At 33.7% G+C, this 18750-nt stretch overlaps 1 protein-coding gene across 6 annotated transcripts in view; it reads left to right on the top strand.

Annotated features, from left to right (window-relative positions):
* The first annotated feature begins 401 nt into the window (after positions 1-401).
* LOC134531173 (embryonic polarity protein dorsal-like) overlaps positions 402-18750 on the top strand; it is a 117116-nt gene continuing 98767 nt past the window's right edge. Inside the window, exons 1-2 of one of the 6 annotated variants that reach the window (XM_063366800.1) lie at positions 402-1054; positions 8411-8479. In XM_063366800.1, coding sequence (XP_063222870.1) covers positions 1042-1054; positions 8411-8479 — 82 coding nt within the window. In that variant the 5' untranslated portion in view covers positions 402-1041. Of the gene's footprint in view, positions 1224-8408; positions 8480-11756; positions 11848-18750 lie in introns of those variants that run through there. The other 5 variants (XM_063366805.1, XM_063366802.1, XM_063366801.1 and 2 more) reach the window with 5 other exon arrangements.

Below are 18750 nucleotides of genomic sequence, written 5' to 3'. Positions count from 1 at the left end.
TACACAGACTTAAAAGGGCGTTATGGGGGAAACGTCCTGTAACAACTGTAAAAAATAGGCATCAAATATTTAAATAGCATTTTTGATCAATTTTTATAGTTTATGTTTTTCAGGCATGCGGAGAACTTTTGTTTTTACCGAAAATGTGCAATAACAAATATGAAAGAAATGCGTGAACAAATTATAAAACAAATTTTTTTTCAATACTATGAGTACCTTAAATTATAAAACCTGGGGTCTGTTTACTTTACTGCTTTGTATCATTTAACGTTTTATTTGTTAAGAACAAAGATTATTACTGTTTCTAATTCCAAACTTATTTATACAATGATTGCAAGTGAGTCGAAAGTTACACACATATCGATTGTTAGCAATCGAATGATGTGAGTCGTATAGTGCTAGAAAGCGCGCAAGTCTACCACGTGAGCTGCAGACAGCCTATGAGAAGCTCGGATCTATTACGGTTCCCTGAAAAGTTGTGGTCATCTTTTCCTAAAATACATCACACACTTGTCTGTTGCGCGACAGTGTAGATGTGCGAAGAGGGTGGCGTGGAAGGCGATATGCGGTGTTCTATTTTTGCCACAAGGAACTAAGTTTTTATGGTTCATGACAGTTCGCGCTACACTTTTCTCGCTGTAGTACGCATGTATTGTAAAATCGTATAGTTGTTCAAGACCTTGACTACTTGTGAACTTTTTTTTTTTTTACTGTTCTAATGCGCATACATTTCCTTGTGTTTTGATTTAGCGAGGGTTTTTATAAGTTTCGAGGTATGTTATTTGCTGTGCTCAGATTGATCTTGGTGCGGATTATTAGATGTGTGAATATAACGTGACGCCAAAGTGTTTGTTGATAATGATAACGCATATTAGCGGTATCGTCTGTTATGTTTTGAAGTGTTAGGTTAAAATGTACAAAGTGCAGGAAAGTGACTTGTAATAGTTTCACTAAGTGGACTAGTTAGTTGAGGTTAGGTTTTGTGAAGTTTTATTAAGTCTTCGTGCCGAATAGTGACAAAAGTATACATTTGATAAAGAAATGGAAAGACTAGGTGTGTAAACCATGGAGAAATGAATTTGGTGTTGCCTGCATGGAGTTCAAGTTAGCAAAAGTATAGCATGTGTTTACAATTTTGAGTGGTGATGTTTGGGGCTAACAAATTGGCTTGTTGACTGGGTGCTTAGTGCAACCACCAAGTGGAGACATTAAATGCTATGCTAGTAAGCTATAGTATGAAGTTATTTGGTTACCTTAAAAAGGGTGTTTGGTGTTTTAGAAGTAGTGTGTCTCGCAGATCACATTTTCTGCTTGCATTTGTGTAGTTTACTGAACTTCTTTAACAAAGATATTAATGACATCTTTTTGATACTAATTCCATGTCTTTTAGAGCTTGGTTCTCGTTTAGTTAATCTCTGTTTCCATGTATTATTTCTCTCTTTAAACAACTGTGATAAATTTGGAAAGAGTTCTTAAATCAGAAGATTTCCCTTGCTGTTTTCACATTTTTCACAGCCAATGCTGCCCAAAAGTGTGTTTAGTTTACTTGAATTTAAAAAAAAAAATTGATAAATATTGGAAGGGCTTTTAAGACCAGGTTAAATGTGAGGTGAAATTTTAAATACATGTCTACAACAAAAAATTCCAAACAGTCAAGTATTCCTAGCCTTTCACACATAATTTAATTGTTTAAAATCTGACGTGAATTCAAGAACATTTTCATAGGATAAATGGTTTTTAAAATAATTTTATTATAAAATTATTTAGAGCTTATGCTACACATTTTTTAAAATACTATATTAGAATTAACACCTGCGGTTGGGCTTTCACAAAGGGCAAGGCGTCGTCTCCCTATGTCACTCTCCCATTTCTTTTACCTTTCTCTGTAGGTCCCTTGCACTTTTCACTTACAAAACACTTCCACCATACATCTTCCCTTTACACCATCACCTTCCCTTTACACCTTCCCTTTACACCATGCACCTTCCCTTTACACCATACACCTTCCCTTTACACCATACACCTTATCTTTACACCATGCACCTTACATGCCAAAGCCAGAGCCTGTGCCAAAGCATAGGCTCCTTGACCTACCTATAATTATTCTCAAAATATCTTTAAAATTTTTTAATCTTTGTGAGTTTAACCGAAATTATGAACTATTTTTCTGCTAAAAGCTGTTGGAAGGTACTGTAAAGCTGTGGATGGCGAGATCTGCTGTTTGTACCATGACAGTGTGGCTTGCAACACATCCTGCCCCAGTAAAAAAGGAGATCATTGAAACAGTGCGATGTGTCAGTTTTTATGGCCTCTTGCAATAGCTATGATTGAGAGTGGTGTAAATAAAGGAAAAAACCTGAAAAAAATTTGTCCAAATCAATTTTGCGCAGTGGTAGTTTACTTTGTATGATTAAATGTTTACCACTATGGACTTTGTGTGACACATCAACATTTTGCATTAAGTCGTGGATGACAGTGTCTTGCAGTAGTCCATTAAAATATTCCTATTTAAAGTTTTTATCATAGACTCTCAGTAAACCTTGCACATTTTGAAAATTTCCGAGATATTTTCTTCTCTCTGTACTTCTCACCATTCTCTAAAATCTTATTGTACTCTTAATGTCCAAACATGCTGAATAGACAACTAATGTATTTTAACACAACTTTGAAGGGGTATTTTTGACTTTAAGGGTCTTTTCTTATAATGAAAATAAACTAAGTGTGTAGAATATTTAGGGTTTTTGGGTGTTAATCATCTTGGTCAATTATACAGCTTTAACATATTAAATTCAGACTTTGAATTGTTAAGAATTTCAAAGAGGACACCGGTCTACTTGCAGTATCTTATTCCTTATTATAAATAATTAACTAGGTATACAAAAATACAGTTATATAGGGAACTCCAGCTCTTCTGAACTTATTGGAATCTGACCTTTAGACAAAATTAACAAAATACTCCTTAATGTAGCGAGGATCAATAGCGATCAAATGGGAGAGTATTTTAGGCAATAGCCAAAGAGCCGATGAAGGAATTGGGGTGGGAAAACCCACAGGACAGAAGGCAGACGGAGAGGGGGTGAGGGGGTGTCAAGTGTTGGGAGGGTGAGGGGAGCTGGGGAATCAATTTGCGTAGGGGAATCCTAGAACTAGTTTGTCCTCTTATTGCAATATGCTGTAAGAAACTGTCTACTGTCATAAAGCTAGTTAGCAGCTGAAACCTGAACAATGAATTTGGGCCACTGTTTACTAGATCAATAAGGCAGAATGCAAGTTTGTATTCTGAACTTCCAGTCCTCTCCGGTGCTGGTAAGCAAGGCATCAGAATATTTTAGCTACCAGCATTTTACAACTTGTGTTACTCACCCATGTCATGCTTCATTTTCCTTACAGAGAATACAAATATTGTAAGAAAAAGTTACATTTCAATTGCATTTAACAGCCATGTGAAGCCTTTAGTGAACTGTAGCTGGATTGTGTACAGATGTCCAAGCGTATTGTATTCTGAAAGCCAAAAGCTTATTAGAAACTGAAAACTTTATTGCAGCTGCCATAAGCCTAAAAGTATCAGTTGGCTTGTAATAAATCCATTCACAAACCTCAATTAAATGATAATTTACACAGTTTTTTTTATTTTTGACAATTCATGAATTCAGCTTCCACACTTCTTTTACCACTCAAGAAAAAACTGCTACTATAATAACCACTGTTAGCTGTCAAAAAAGTTGATCATATTAAACATAATTTTATTATTAAGTGTATAATATATAAATTTAAAAAATGCAATGTACATAAGAAAAACGGTCACAAAATTTTACAGCTAATATATGTGTGAATTTGATGTTAGCATGTTTCTCTTATGCTCCAAACCTGTGTTAGGGGCCCCGAATAGCCAGGGGTATATCTGTGTTAGTGAGGCGGAATGATAAGTGCAATGCTCCCTGGTGCTTCTGACGCAGTAAACTGATGAGTAGTAACCATTAACATCAGACTCCGGAAATATGAAGATAAAGGTGTAATGCAAGTCCCTGGAGTGTTTTCAATAATCTGTACTGTATGTTTCGTGCCTAAGAGTATTCTGAAGACATGCTTTTTAGCCATTTTCACTCTTCTAAAAATATAGTTTAAAAATTAATTACAGATACATAACTACTGATGTGCTCTCAAGAGTACTCTTGGATGCTTTTCGTAAAGAGACCCTTACCTGATATCTTGAGCACTTTTCAAATGGTGTGGTTTCTTCTGAAGCTCTGCACACTTTGTTTGTGCCCGGTCAGGTGGGAGCCTTAAGCCTCTATGCATAACTGTGCAATGTCGAACAGAAGGCAGTTGGCAAAGCTCAACTCTGCTGTGTAAGCGATCGTGCAAGGAAGGAAGTAAATAGTTCAGATTAAGTACCTAAGTTGTGTGATTCTGGCAAGATGAGGGTGGATGTCTATAAATACTATATTTCTTTTATTGCTGAACATGCTTTAAAACATGTTTAGTATTTTTAACTGGTAAAAGTTTTGTATATTATATCCAAGTCTATCCCATGATCCGGAGTACATTGATCCTGTGGTACAAGATGCTTGCTGTTTTAATTTAGTAAATCAAAAGATCTGGATATAACAAAAATTGTGATGTAACAATGAATTATGACAGTGTTATCAAATGTAATAAAAAAAAGAAATGAATTATTTTCATTTCCTAACATTGTTTATATTGTAATATTTTTGTTATGTCCAGGATCTTTCGACGTACTGAACTAAAAGAGCAAGCATCATGTACCACAGGATCAATTATACAGGATCATGCCATCAGAATCAAGGGATAAAACTTGGATACGTGATACCAAACAATTACCTTTTAACATGACTGGAAAACTATATTCATGAGGCTTGTGAGTTGTGATGAATAATTCATTTTTGGTTGAGGAAGGAAAAGTAGCACATGTTTTGTCTCAAGGACTAATGGTGAGACTAACTTCCACAAATAAATTTTTTGGGAATGAACTGTTTTGGAATGGCTTTATGTTATTTGGCATTAACATAATTAGCAGATAAGTACTGCACCATTTTGGGTATGAACTAATTATCAGTATCTTTTATGTAGAAATCTTTGGGAGAAAGGTGTTTCAAAGTAAAGAAGTACATGCTATGCTCTATCCAGCTATTTGCTACTTTAGCCTGGCATGTAGTGACTGTACTGCATACAAATTAAATTTTTTTTTTGTGCTTATCTAATAACTAATTTCTGAGCAAACTTGCACAATTCAAGTACAGCAACAAAATATATATGTTGTTCAGTGGTGTGTTGTGTATTGCTTACTATTTTTATATGTCTATGTACGTACTTAATTGCATGGTACAGTTTTGGTTATGTTGGGTCACCTACGCGATGTGGCAAACCTGCTTGTAGCAAAGTCACTGCTTGTCTTTGTGAGGTTGGGGTTTCTCTCACCGTGGGCATTGAAAGATCGGGATTTGGCAAGGTGGTACCTTGTGGTGTGTATTGGTTATCTAGAAAGCCACCTGATGCTTTATTTCTCATAATCTGATGGTCTACCATCTCTCTTCATTGGTGGCTACTTAAAGGTAAAAAGACTAGTGGTCTTTATGAATGTGATTTTCTTCCTTGAGATATCTTGGCCTGTGACAACTTATCTGGGCGGACGTATCGTTCTGTGTTTCCTAAATAACACGCCGTTAAGTGCAGTTGAGGCTTTCCTCTGATTGTTAGGTACACTCATGATTTAGACTGTAAACTTAGGTTAAGACATTTAAGGAACACATCTAGTCATGGATATAGCTGTTTAGTGAGGCAGGATGATAAGTGTGACACTCGCTGGTGCTTCTAGCGAGGTATCGTCTCTAAGCAGCAAGACTTTGGACTGGCATGTAGTCTTCTCGTCGTGCATAGGACAGCTACGATATTTGAGTGATAACCATAACATTGTATGGCGGAGAAATTAAAATAAAGTCCCTTGAGTGTTTGAAGAATCTGTTTCAGGTGTGTTGTGCCTAAAAAATATTCCGAAAACATGCCTCTTAGCTATTTTCACTCTTATAAAAATACAGTTGAAAAACTAAATTTGGAAACAAAAATACTCATCCACCCTCAGCATATTCTTAAATGATTTTCATAAACAGACACCTTTCATATATCTTCAGCAGTTTATAATTTGTGTTTTTTTTCTGTGTGTGAGTGCGCCCAGGTAGGCGGGACCTTTAAACAGAACACAGTGCTACTGTAGCAGTACGCCAGGGTGGCAGGCTAACTTCAGCCGGGGAATCTGAGAACCGTAGTTGCCGAGCAGAGCAACGGCTCGACCTTTTTGCCAGTGCTCCCTCCTCACTTCATCACTGCAGGTCCACTGTCATCAAGCAGTAATGTCAGGGAAAACATTTTAATAGTTCTGGATAAATCATGGCAGTTTCTCCAATTAGGCTCCTTCAGTTCTTGCCCATACTTTACATTTAATTGTAGGCTACGTGTTTTTTTATTTTCCTTTGATAAAAGTTTTTGTGACCACTGTAGGAAGAAGATCAGTGAAAGCAAGTGAACAGGAAGAAATACATAAGATATTCTATTTGTATTTAAAGATGTTTGGCTACATAGATTCAGGTTTTAATAATTTGTTCTTTTGTTGGGCCAGGAAAACCCTGAAATTTTAGTGTAAAGAAAGCCAGAGAAATATTGTTATAAGTTAACGTCCATTAAGGGGCCCGCCTCGTCAGGGGTGTACGTGTGTTAGTGAGGCGGAATGATAAGCGCGACGCTCGATGGTATTTCTAGCGCGGTATCGCCTCTAAGCTCAAGGCTCTGAACTGGCGCGCAGTCTTCTCGTCGTCAATTGATAACTGTGAAATTTGTGCGGTGTAATGCAAGCCCCTTAAGTGCTTTCAAGAATCTGTACCACTTGTTTTACACCTAAAAATTACTCTGAAAACATACGTTTCAGCCATTTTAACTCTTCTAGAAATACAGTTTCAAAACATGATACATAATTAAAAGTACTTTTCGGGCCTCAGCGAACTCTTAAATGCTTTTCGTAAATATACCCCACTCGGATATCTTGAGTAGTTTTTGAAATCACGTTGTTTTTCCTGTAGCTCTGCACACCGTCTGTGTGACCAGGTAGGCGGGCTCCTTAAGTTAGTGGAAGTAGCAGATTACTGGCAGGTGGATCTGGAGTAAGATGATAGTCATTAAGAACTTACACTAAGGCTGGTGGGATTCTAAATAATATGAAACATACTTTTATAGTGATCCCATTCTCATCTTAAATTGAAACTTTCAGAATATGTAGAGGAAAAGTTAATCTTAAAATATATTGTGGAAACTTTTTAAAATACTGTTTTTCACATATTAAATATATATTACAATTAATTATAAAAAATTACATGTAAATCTTTTGTTATATATTTTATCATATTTAATTCCTTGCAAAGAACTGACATAACATTCATTATTATAGCCCGATAGGAACATACGTTATAAACAAATCAAAATTCCTCTGCTAGTTCAAAATTGGTTTATTTTTACCTTTTTTAGCACCCATTCCTCCATAACTGTTTATCAGGTATATATGTGAAAAATTTGCATTCTTTCATTGTTTATCATAACTTTATGTACAGTTAATTACAAATATGAAAATTATAATTCTTCTGGTTAGGTAATTTCATATTGAACGACCCAGGTACATTTAATTAAGCTTTTCAATCACAAGTTTTAAAAATGCTCATGACTACGTTTATTGTTCTCTGTTATATGTATTTGATTTGTTGCAAGATTCAAGATGCCTTATTTAATTTTTCTTTCATTTATATTATTGCAACCTGCTTTTGCATGCGTATTTATGCGTAAGTATAATATTATACAAGTGTGTGTATAATTTTCATTACTATTCATATGGATACATTTATTGAAAATGTTTTGACTAATGAGAAAGAATCGTAATTTTGGTATTCTATAGCAATCATTACAAAAATTACAACCAATGCATTTGTGTTTTAAGTAGACCAATAATTTTTTTTGTTTCATAGATTTTGTATACATAATTCATATTTCACATAATTTATCAAAAGTTTACATACGTTAGTTGTTAATGTAGTAGTTTTCATTTTGAAAGAGAGAATCAGTTCCTGTTCTTAATTTGTCTTACATTTGAGAAATGTCACATGTCTGTGGCTCCAGTATCTTTTTGGCGTTTTGCAAAGTGATGACATACAACCCAGCAACGACTCTGATTACTAATTTGGCTTGTTTTTGTTGGTTTATGAGCTGACGGCATGTTTCATCATGTATGTTGTTGTGTGCTTGGAGAAGTAGGCAGGGGTGTTCTGTGTGGGAGAAGTGGGCTGTTTGCCAGTGCCGTGCCGTGTCGTGTTGTGCAGTCCCGTGGACGTGTGCTGTGTGTTGCTGGTTGCAGATGTGTGGCCTGGTCAGGGGATGGAACACGATGACTCGGGGCAGCCAGATCTCAAGTTGAGTGATGTCAGTGAGTATTGTTCCAATTGAAGCGCTTCAATATTTAACCATGTGGGGTTGGTGATGTAGTGAAACATATGTTAGTTTTCGTATTGAATTGTTTAAAACAATAGTTATTGCCAATAATATGGTATGGAGTAGTTAAGTGACAGGTTTTTTCAAACACAAATATAATATTTTGTTTTCATAATTGTCTTTTATAATTTTCATTAAAATAATTTAGGAATGTATCCTGTTTCATGTACATGTACAGTGGTGTCTCAATTAACCAAGCTTCCAGTACCCAAGGTTCCATATTATCCGAGTTGACATTACCAGCAAAAAACTGTTGGAATATTAGCTTGAGAAATTAGAAAATGATTTAACTTGTCGAAAGCCTAGAGAAAATTATCCTCAACCGATGTAATTTACTGTTTGGGCAAATAATGGAGTGTTGTGAAATAATCTACACTAAAGAGAAGCTGGGATAACATCACCCTGAAAAGTGATACCACTGGGTCAACTGAAAACCAAGACTGTTTTCTTACTTTAGTCGTGTTATCCGAGATTGGTGCAGTCCACTTGAACTATATTAATCAAGACTCGACTGTATGTAGTTAACATAGTACTTTGGGTGGCAAGTTTGCCTTTGAGAGGCCCATGCCATGGTGTTAGTAGGTGGGCAGTGGCTGTCACTTCTCTGCGTTGCTCACGTGTGGGAACTAATATTGTGCACATTGTGGTGAACAGGCAGATGAATGTTGTCGATGCTGCTTTAAAATTCCATGCCTTAGTCTGCAATGCACAGTTGTAATAACATTAACAGAAATACTGTAATATGACTCGTGAGAAAAAATACTGCGCAGATCTCAAGGTCATTGGATGCATCGTTCCGGGTGGAAGGAGTCTGTTTCGGTCAAGCACCGAAGCAAGCACGTTAATGTGCACGTACGTGATGAACTGGAAACAGACCCTGTCAATTATTATGTTGGAGATATGTGCATGTGCCTTTTATAGATTATTATTTCCAATCAACAGTGCACTAGATTCTATAACTAGCCTACTATAACTAGTCAACTTCTATTTTATGTAACTAATTTTATTTACAAGTGTGCTTCCTATACTTCATTTTTCACTTTTGTTAATTTACTTCAAGCTAATCTGAAAGTATGTTGGGTCAATCCATAAGATGCTAACAATTTAAATTAGTGTAGAATATTGCACTACATTTAAAAACACAAAAAAGAAATGCTAAAATTAACATGTAAGTCTACTGAATTACCAATCATTACAATGGGTTTTTCTGAATAATTTTTCATGTAATTCAAACAGAAGGTACGGAAATGGTGTTTGGACTTTACTCCAAACAAAGAAATTCTAAAATGCAAAAAAAAAAAAAGTAAACAAAGGGTAATTTTACAAAATGTACGTGAGATAAAGGTGCAAATGTTTTCACTGAAAAATGTTTCAAAGTTTTAGAAAGCTGTTCACGACCTTGCAAGATAATAGTTTCTTCGATTGCATTAAAAGAGGTTGAGGGTGATAGATAGGTACTTAAAGAACTTGGATTCAATCTTAAACAGCTTACATTACATATTATTAATTGGTAGAACCTTGTATTTTTGTGTTTTGAGTTGCGTGAACGTAGCCACCTTCCCCGCTGGGCCCACACATGACTTCTTCCCCTTCTCCTTGTCCAGCCTTCACGCATTCCCTGATAGCCAGTGGATAGTGATTGTTAGGAAGAGGGTGAAACAAACAATGAAACAGGTAAACAAAATTTTGCAGTAAATTTACAAAATTGTTAGGTACAATTTATAGCTAAGAAAACCAAAATGTGGAACCCAACAGAAGCTATACGAGTCTACAAGACTGATGCAAGAGTAGTGCATCATTCTTAGATTAAGTGTTATATCTTTACACGTCAGTCTTTTATTAATTTATACACATTTTTATTTAAAAAAATTTTTTTAGGCTAATTTTGTTGCAACTTACAGGCTAAATTATCCTAACCTTACAGTTTAAAACCACATACATTCATGCAGGATGAACTCTCACCAAAGTTGACATTTTTATCCAAGTGCACTTTGGAGGTTGACTTACTGTTAGTTATTACTAAGTATTTTTACTAATATTTGAATTTTTTTTGAATGCATTGCCTTACAATTATTCCAGAGAGTATTTCCTAGTGATTTAATTTTTAAGCATATCTTCTACCTCCTAACACACTACTGTTCTCCAAAAATAATTACTAAAATATTCACTTACTTATAGTAAGGGCAAAATTTTATGGTGCAATAAGATAAAACTTAAATGAATATTAATAATCATGCATGTTAAATAATAAAATAAAACATAACTTTACACAAATAACCAAAAATTTGTATTTTTTATATCCAAAAATTTTAATGAATGCCTTTGTTTTATTATTTGGTTTGTAATAGTATGTTCATACCAAATGAATTGTGAAAATTGTGTTTCCTTATTGTTAAATTTTTATGTTCCTGATTCTGATGTATATTTAAAATACTGTAATACTTGTTTTTTTTTATCTGAATAATTATTTCCTATACATCTAAACAACCATTAATTTATAAAAAAAATGTTATTTGTATGACACTATAAATAACACTGATTAGTATTGTCTTACACCATCTTTGTAAAAAAAAAACATCATTTATAAAAAATTTAATTGGTGACACCAAAATCTTCCATTTTAAAGAATGAAATTGAGTTAAAGATAATACCATAAAATCTTGACTTTATTATAATTTACTATTTTTTTTTCCACATTTTTTGATAGTGTAGTGTTGACTGTCATTAATATTTCTTGTTGCTTTAACATTTCTGATTGTATACCTATATGTTATTTACATAACAGTTTATTTGGTGTGGATTTGTACTCATAAAACAAGCGTTTAACATTTAAACAATTGGTATCATAAAACAAGGGTTTAACATTTAAACAATTAGTATTGTAAAATTTATACTCTACTGAGTATAAAGCTTCAGAGGAAAACCATCTGTTATATAATTAAAGTAATTGATTTAAGTTGTTCAGATTTTTATGACTAAAATTTTTACAGGGAGTATATATAGAAATGACAGTATTCAGTTGATTTTTTAATTTTAAGGGAACAATGAGGCTAATCACACCCAATTTGGATCAAAAACACAAACTCGCAAATAAACAAAGATACTTTTTGAAAAATTTATAAAAATATTTCTAAGTTTTCAGTTGTAAGGTTATGGCAGGAGTTCCCTTCTTTGATGTCTCAGGTCAGCTTATGCAACTGCATTCTTTTCAGATATTTGGTTCACTCAGCTAATGAATACTATTTTCCTGAAGCAGCTCTGATACACTCAAGGTGTGAGTTCTACCAGGAGTCGTCGAGCAAGGTACACATTGTGTACCCGATGGTCATAGAGAGAATGTGAGAAGAGAGCACACTGTAGCTTGCAGAAATAAGTTTGTGGTCCCAACACTGAAAGACATTTTTTTCCAGTAGAACAGTCTGAAGTATGTCATGAAATGTATAGTTTGCACATTTAATTAAAAAAAATATATATATAACTAGGTCTGAGGTCCAAAAACATAATACATCTTTAGTTTTTGAATATTGCATTTAACTGTAAAGGCTGACAGTGTATTTATTCTGCATTTTGGACTTACAAATTGAAAAAAAAAAAGTTTATGAATCCATTCATAACTGTAGCAGGACTATTGTAGCCTAAAATGACTATATTCCATTTTATACTAGTCATCACTTTGTTCACTAAATAGTTTCCTTATTTTTTTTTTTTTTTACTGTATTTGCTGGCCACAATTTTCTACGCAGGTGCAAAGCTTTGTTCGGCTGAAATTGTTTAACCAGTGACAGTCAAACTCCGTAAAGCAGACAATGCTAAAAATGTGTAAAATACCTTTTTCTCTGTTATGTCAAAATAGCATGAAAATATCATCTAGTTTCGTTGTAAAAAGTTGGAGTTTTTGTAAGCTTTGTTGAGAAATACTTGCAAACAAGTATTGTATTGTCTACTTGTGTAGTTATTGCTTCTTACGATAGCTTATTTTCCATGCATATAATTTTACATAGGTATGTTTGAAGGTATAATAACGTAGGTATGTTTGAAGGTATAATAACGTAGAAGAAAAGAGCATTTATTCTCTGTCCCTAGTACAATGCTTGAAATAATAGTTTAATTTTGGATTCAATCAGATAAAAATAATCATTTGTGAAGAAATGTGTGTCCTGGGGCAAGGAACAACCAGATTTTCTCTCTGCAGCGTTGAATAGTAGATCAAATTTGATTTTTTTTTGACTTTTTTCATTATTTTACACAATGCTTCAGATAAATTGAGCTTTCTGTTTTTTATCTGGAAATCAAATAGCTACTCATATTAGTTACTAGCTGCAAGTACCTGCTTCGCTGTGTTTTTTGTCATATTTATTTATTTATTTATAATATATTTTTTTGTATAAATGACATGTGTTAAGACTTTTCTTTTATCAAATTCTATTTTTATTTTTTATTTTTTTAAATAAAAATTTTACTTACTAAGTAAACAAATATCTTACACAAACTAAATTATTTAAAAGAAAGCAGATTATTTATATATTATTTTGAGTACTTCAGCATATACAATATTTTTAGTCATATTTTCTTGTGGCATTAGTACATACTAGTTATCTTCGTAACCTGATCTAGATAAGGCAACATATAACTGTCCATGGGAAAAACAGTATTTTCTCAAATTTATTCCGACATACTGTAAAGTTTGCCCCTGATCTTTATTTATAGTGACTGCAGACGATACCTTCACAGGAAATTGTATCATTTAAAAATTAAATGGCAAATCTGTGGGTATCATCGGAATACGAGGTATTAGTACTGTTTGCCCAACTGCTGGCCCAGTCAAACCTATAGCTACTATGACATTGTTTCTAAGAAATTTCACTTGAAGTATGGTTACGTAATAAAATAATTGAAATGCCAATTTTTAATTTCAAGGAATGTCGGGGTAGTCCACATGGATACAATAAATTAAAAAAATCTTGAGGGTAATGTACGTCATCTTTTTGATTCATGACGGTATCAATGGCAAGGTAGTATACAATATCATCTGGTAGTTTAGAGATTATTTTGTTGTTGAAGGCATCCTGACAGCTAAAATTGACCTCTCTCACATACATTTATAATTATTTTCATTAATATTGGCCATGTCGGGATACACTTTAAAGATAAGTTCTTCAATGTTGGTCACGATCCCACCAAGGTCTTTATCATTGGCAATTTATGATTCAGGTACTTTCCTGTCACCAATCAAAAGTAGCTTTATTGGGAAATCTGTGCTACCTCCACCAAGGTGACTCCTCATATTGGTATGTACAGTAGCTCAAGGATTCAACAGACTTCCACAATGGGAAAGATTTTAAGCACGATTTAATAATATCTGCTCTAGTTCCCCTAACTATTACAGGCAATGTGTGTCTTAAATCACCAGAAAACATCAAAGTAATTCTACCCATAACTTGGAGCTTCTTATGACTCTGAGATTGCATCTAAGGCTTCCACGTGAGCTTTAAGTCATAGTGTTCGTATCCCATATTATTAGGCTTGCATCTTTGCAAGACCTTGCCCAATGAGCCATGTTTATGGATAGAGTACATATTGTCTCTTTCAAGTGATACTGTAAGGGGTAGTTAAAAAGTGGAATGAGCCGTCTTTCCTCCTGTCAATAGCGTGGCAGCAATACCTGATGACGCAATGGCTATGGCTATTTTTCCCTGTGACATAGCTTTTGCTTATATTAAATTGGACTCAGAAGTTTTGCCAGTACCACCTGGAGCATAAAAAAAAATGTTTTGCCTTCGTGAGTGAAAATGCTTTTTTAAAACAGAATTGTAAGCACTGACTAACTTGGGTTGATATTTGGAAATATATTTAGTCTGAAATCTTTTAAGAGTTTTTTTTCCCAATATCTCATGAATTTTAACCTCTACCAATGTAAGCCCTTCATTGTATATTTTATCATTGTATTGTAGTAGCAGGTCATGATCTTTGTTTCAAACTCTAATATGTTCTCACAAATTATTAAAAAAAATTTTTTCCCATAATTTGGTTGGCTCTGATGGATGGCAAAAGATTAGGATGGTAACAATAACTCTCTTAAGTTTTGTTGCCGACTCAGAAATAGCTGTGTTTGAAAGAGTATTTTCTCAATGTTCATTTCTTTCTAATAATCCTAATCATTTGCAAGCACTTTAATATGTTGCCAAAATATTGCCATTTACAGTTCTAAGATGTTCGAAAAAATTGGTCCGGGCACATTCATTAATAATATTCTTAAGCAAAAACATTCTGTTTGATTTGGATAAACATTATAAACACGGCTTAAAGCTGTGTCTTTTATTACACCAGGGTAACCATCATCATCTTGGCCACATTTTCCTCTAAATAATGTATTTCTTTCCCAAGTGTAATATTGAGACACTTCATGATATAACAAAAAGTTTTTACAAAATAGTCAAATTCAAAAAATTCAGTGAGAGTTGATGCAGGATTATTAACGCAATCTTGAAAATTTTATCATTAAAATAAATTCTGTGTCCTTTTGCAAATGGACCGCTAAATGAATGACTGCTGGGAAGTGTTCATGAATTGGAAACTGAATAATTTTCCAAGTAGCTTCAGAAGTGCTAATATAGCGACCATTAAGATATTTTTCTACCTCATCATTGTTATTGTGCAAAGTGAATGTGTGTGTGTGTGTGTGTGTGTGTGTGTGTGTGTGTGTATGTATGTATATATATATGTATGTATATATATATATATATATATATATATATATATATATATATATATATATAAATAAATAATAGCTTTGACTGACTGGCAAAATTCCACGTTAATGTGTGCATTGAAAATCCTTACTAATATTATAATGCGAAAGTAACTCTGTCTGTCTGTCTGTTTGTTACCTTTTCCCAGCTGAACGGCTGAACGGATCGTAATGAAATTTGGCAAGGAGATAGATTATATCCTGGGGATGGACATAGGCTATCTTTTGTCTAAAAAAATAAATTTTAAACATGTTAAAAAAATATATCTTCATTTTATGTAATGTGTGTCATAGATATACAAACTGTTAGTGTCATTCCTCTATGTCTGCCGAGCAATAGCTTTCAAGCCATTACGTTACGTTTTGCTATTTTAAGGAACTAAGTAGAGAGAAAGAAAAAAATAAAGATCTTGACAGTTTGTAGTGTCGCCATATTTGTTTCAGTTTTCAATACCGTTTTTTAAATTGCAAAAAAAAATCATGTTTCATAGACACATAAATAGTGAGTGTGTGTCATTTCTCTATGTCCACGAGGTCTCGCAGCGTCAATTTTCTCCTTGGGGCGAACCCGTCTGCTTAATTAAATAAACAGCTTTTATCGTTGAATGATTTCATGATTTATTTCATGAAAATCTGCTCTCATAAGAAAGTTAGTTTTATAGACATTCAATAGGTGTCGCTCTCTCTCTGAAGATCAATCTATGAATCGTTACAAATTTATTTCCTTTATTTTTTTAGTTTGATTTGATACAATATGATTTCACTAAAAATCAATTTCTACCCCTTCCTATTTTCATTTCCACATTACGAAGTTTCACTTCTTCTGTGCGGAGGGACTCCACGCAATATTTTTGCATGCAATTAAAAACTATTTTTTAATGATGCCAAAGAAGTATAACTTCTCATGCGCGTACCTAAGTACACGCTCCCATTTTTTTATTTAATTTCTTCTATATATATTTTTTCTTCCTACCTAGGGCACTCATAATTCTTTTAAATTTCACGTGTATGTTTTCAATGTCATTCGAGTTCTACAATTTTTTTTTGTCAAATTGGTCATTATTTGTACTTTGTTTCATTTTGGAAACATACGTATTTTAGGTATTATGACAAAAAAAATTAGTTTCACTTACATTCTTAGGTTTTTATTGTGTTGATAGTTTCAAGTTTAATATTATGTAGGTACATAAATTCTTAAACTTATAAATTTCTTCGAAATTTATTCATAGGTTGGTAGGGCCTACTAATATTTTCTATTTGTCAATATTGTTATTTTTTTTACAGTATCTACTTATTTGCAAGGAGTTTGGTTTAGTGTTTATAATTTATCTGCTGAGCGTCAAGAGTCTTAGGGCTGCTGAGACCGAAGACCAGATATATTTATCAATTATGTAATATATTGTTGAAAAATTTGAATTTTACTATTTCAGGAAAGTTGATTTTTTTTATTAATTAGAATAGTTACGTGTAATTGCCATCTTCCTTTATTTTATATTAAACATTATGTTTGGTTGAGTGTGAGATAATTTTATTTATGTATGTTTTAATTTCATTTAATTTCGTATATATATATATATATATATTCTTACCTACCGAGTGATATCTCTATTAATTTCTATACTCCTTTGGATAAGCGGAATATTGCAACCACAGTTTTACATATAAACAAATCCTACAAATGTTTTAAACATTATGACAAATGAAAAATAGTTTCACAAACATCCTTAGTTTTTTTTTGGTGTGTATAGTTTGAAGTTTAATATTATGTATGTACGTAAATTCTTAAACATACAGTTATTTATTAATTAATTTAGATAATTATTCATAGGTAGGTAATAAGCTTTCTATTTGTCAATATTGTTATTATGGTAGATAGGAGTATACAGTAAATGCCTACATCCTTAAATTCCTTTATATCTCTTTCGATTTGGAGTGTTTCCGAGCCATTTGGGGTCCTCAACATCACCCCCCCCCCCCCCCTCCCAGGTGCTTAAAGCCCCAAAATTTCGAAAGTTTAAAATTTTTTAAAAATCTATCTCTTTCGATTTTAAGTGTTTTCGAGCCATTCAGGGTCCTCGAACCCCCCGCCCCACTCTGGGAACAAATCCCCAAAATTTCGACAATTTCAGGAATTTCAAATATCTATTCTTTCGAGATGGAGTGTTCCAAACCATTCGAGGTCCTGAACATCCACTTTCCGCAAAAGTGAAAGCCCTAAAATTTCAAAATATTAGAATATATATAATTGGATGTTGGCATGTATGACGTCGATAAACTCTTACACCGTTTGAACGATCGCCATGAAAGTTGGCACATCGAAGTGTTTTTATCATGGAGAAGGTTTATATGCTAACCATTTTTTTGTAACTCGCCGCTAGATGGCGCTGTAGCGCATCAACTTCTAAACCTTTCAACCAATCGCCATGGGTAAACAGAATACCATAGGTCACAGATACACAAACAGTAATTATGTGTCATTTCTTAATGTCCACCACACTGGACATATCGCTATCCATTTTGCTGTAACCCGCGGACAATATATCACCCGGTGTTCAGCCCAGGCAAAGCCGGGTACTGCAGCTAGTTGTTAATAAAACTGGATTATAAGGGACAACCCACCTATTGTCTACATTATGTCTATAGGTTGGGTAACCGTCATCACCAGTTTGGGTCTCAGATATAAATCTCCTTGGGTATTTTTTGGAACACATGTTTTCTTTCATACATAGTGATGTTGGGTCATTTGGTCCACAAGGGCCATGGAACATGTTTTTCATTACCATGTTGTAAAGTCCAGGATCTTGTTGTTTATCAGGTATTTCTGCCCGTATTATGTCATCTATGAAATCTGGTTGCATATTGTTTGTAAGCCATAGCAAAATGTGAGCATGCGGTAAACCTCTTTTCTGCCATTCAACACTATAAACAAAGGCCTTAGTTGGTCCAAAAATAAATTTTTTTCGTTAAAATGTCTGGTATTTTTTTGAGTTTTAAATGGAAAACTCTTGAAATCTAATAATGTTTATCTTGTGAGTTTTGATATGGAAATAACTCAATTTTAATTTCTGGCAATTCTGGATTACAGGTGAAGGTGATAAAAAGATCTGTACTCCCAAAGTTTCTAACATATGTCATGGTGTCTTGGCTCTTTTCATTCCTATATCATCGAGATCATGTAAATGAAGAAGGCAATATAACATACTGACCTGTATTAGAAGCATTAACAGTTTGATCATTTACAAAATCAATTCGTAGATGTATATATTCATCAGCTCTCAATTTTTTTTGATTCCTTCTTATAAATTCAAGCCGTTCAGATATCATTTTTGCTGCTGTTTTGACACAATATTGACTAAACAATCCTCTGAAATAATCATTTGTTCTTACCATAAGACTGAAAGCATAAAATTGCATATATGTCTTAGGTCGTGCAGCACCGTTTTGTTGTTGAATGTTGT

The sequence above is a fragment of the Bacillus rossius genome, chromosome 3, assembly GCF_032445375.1.
Source record: "Bacillus rossius redtenbacheri isolate Brsri chromosome 3, Brsri_v3, whole genome shotgun sequence".
Taxonomy (NCBI): domain Eukaryota; kingdom Metazoa; phylum Arthropoda; class Insecta; order Phasmatodea; family Bacillidae; genus Bacillus; species Bacillus rossius.
Note: the sequence above shows the minus strand (reverse complement) of the source record. Positions and strands in the feature narration are given on the sequence as shown.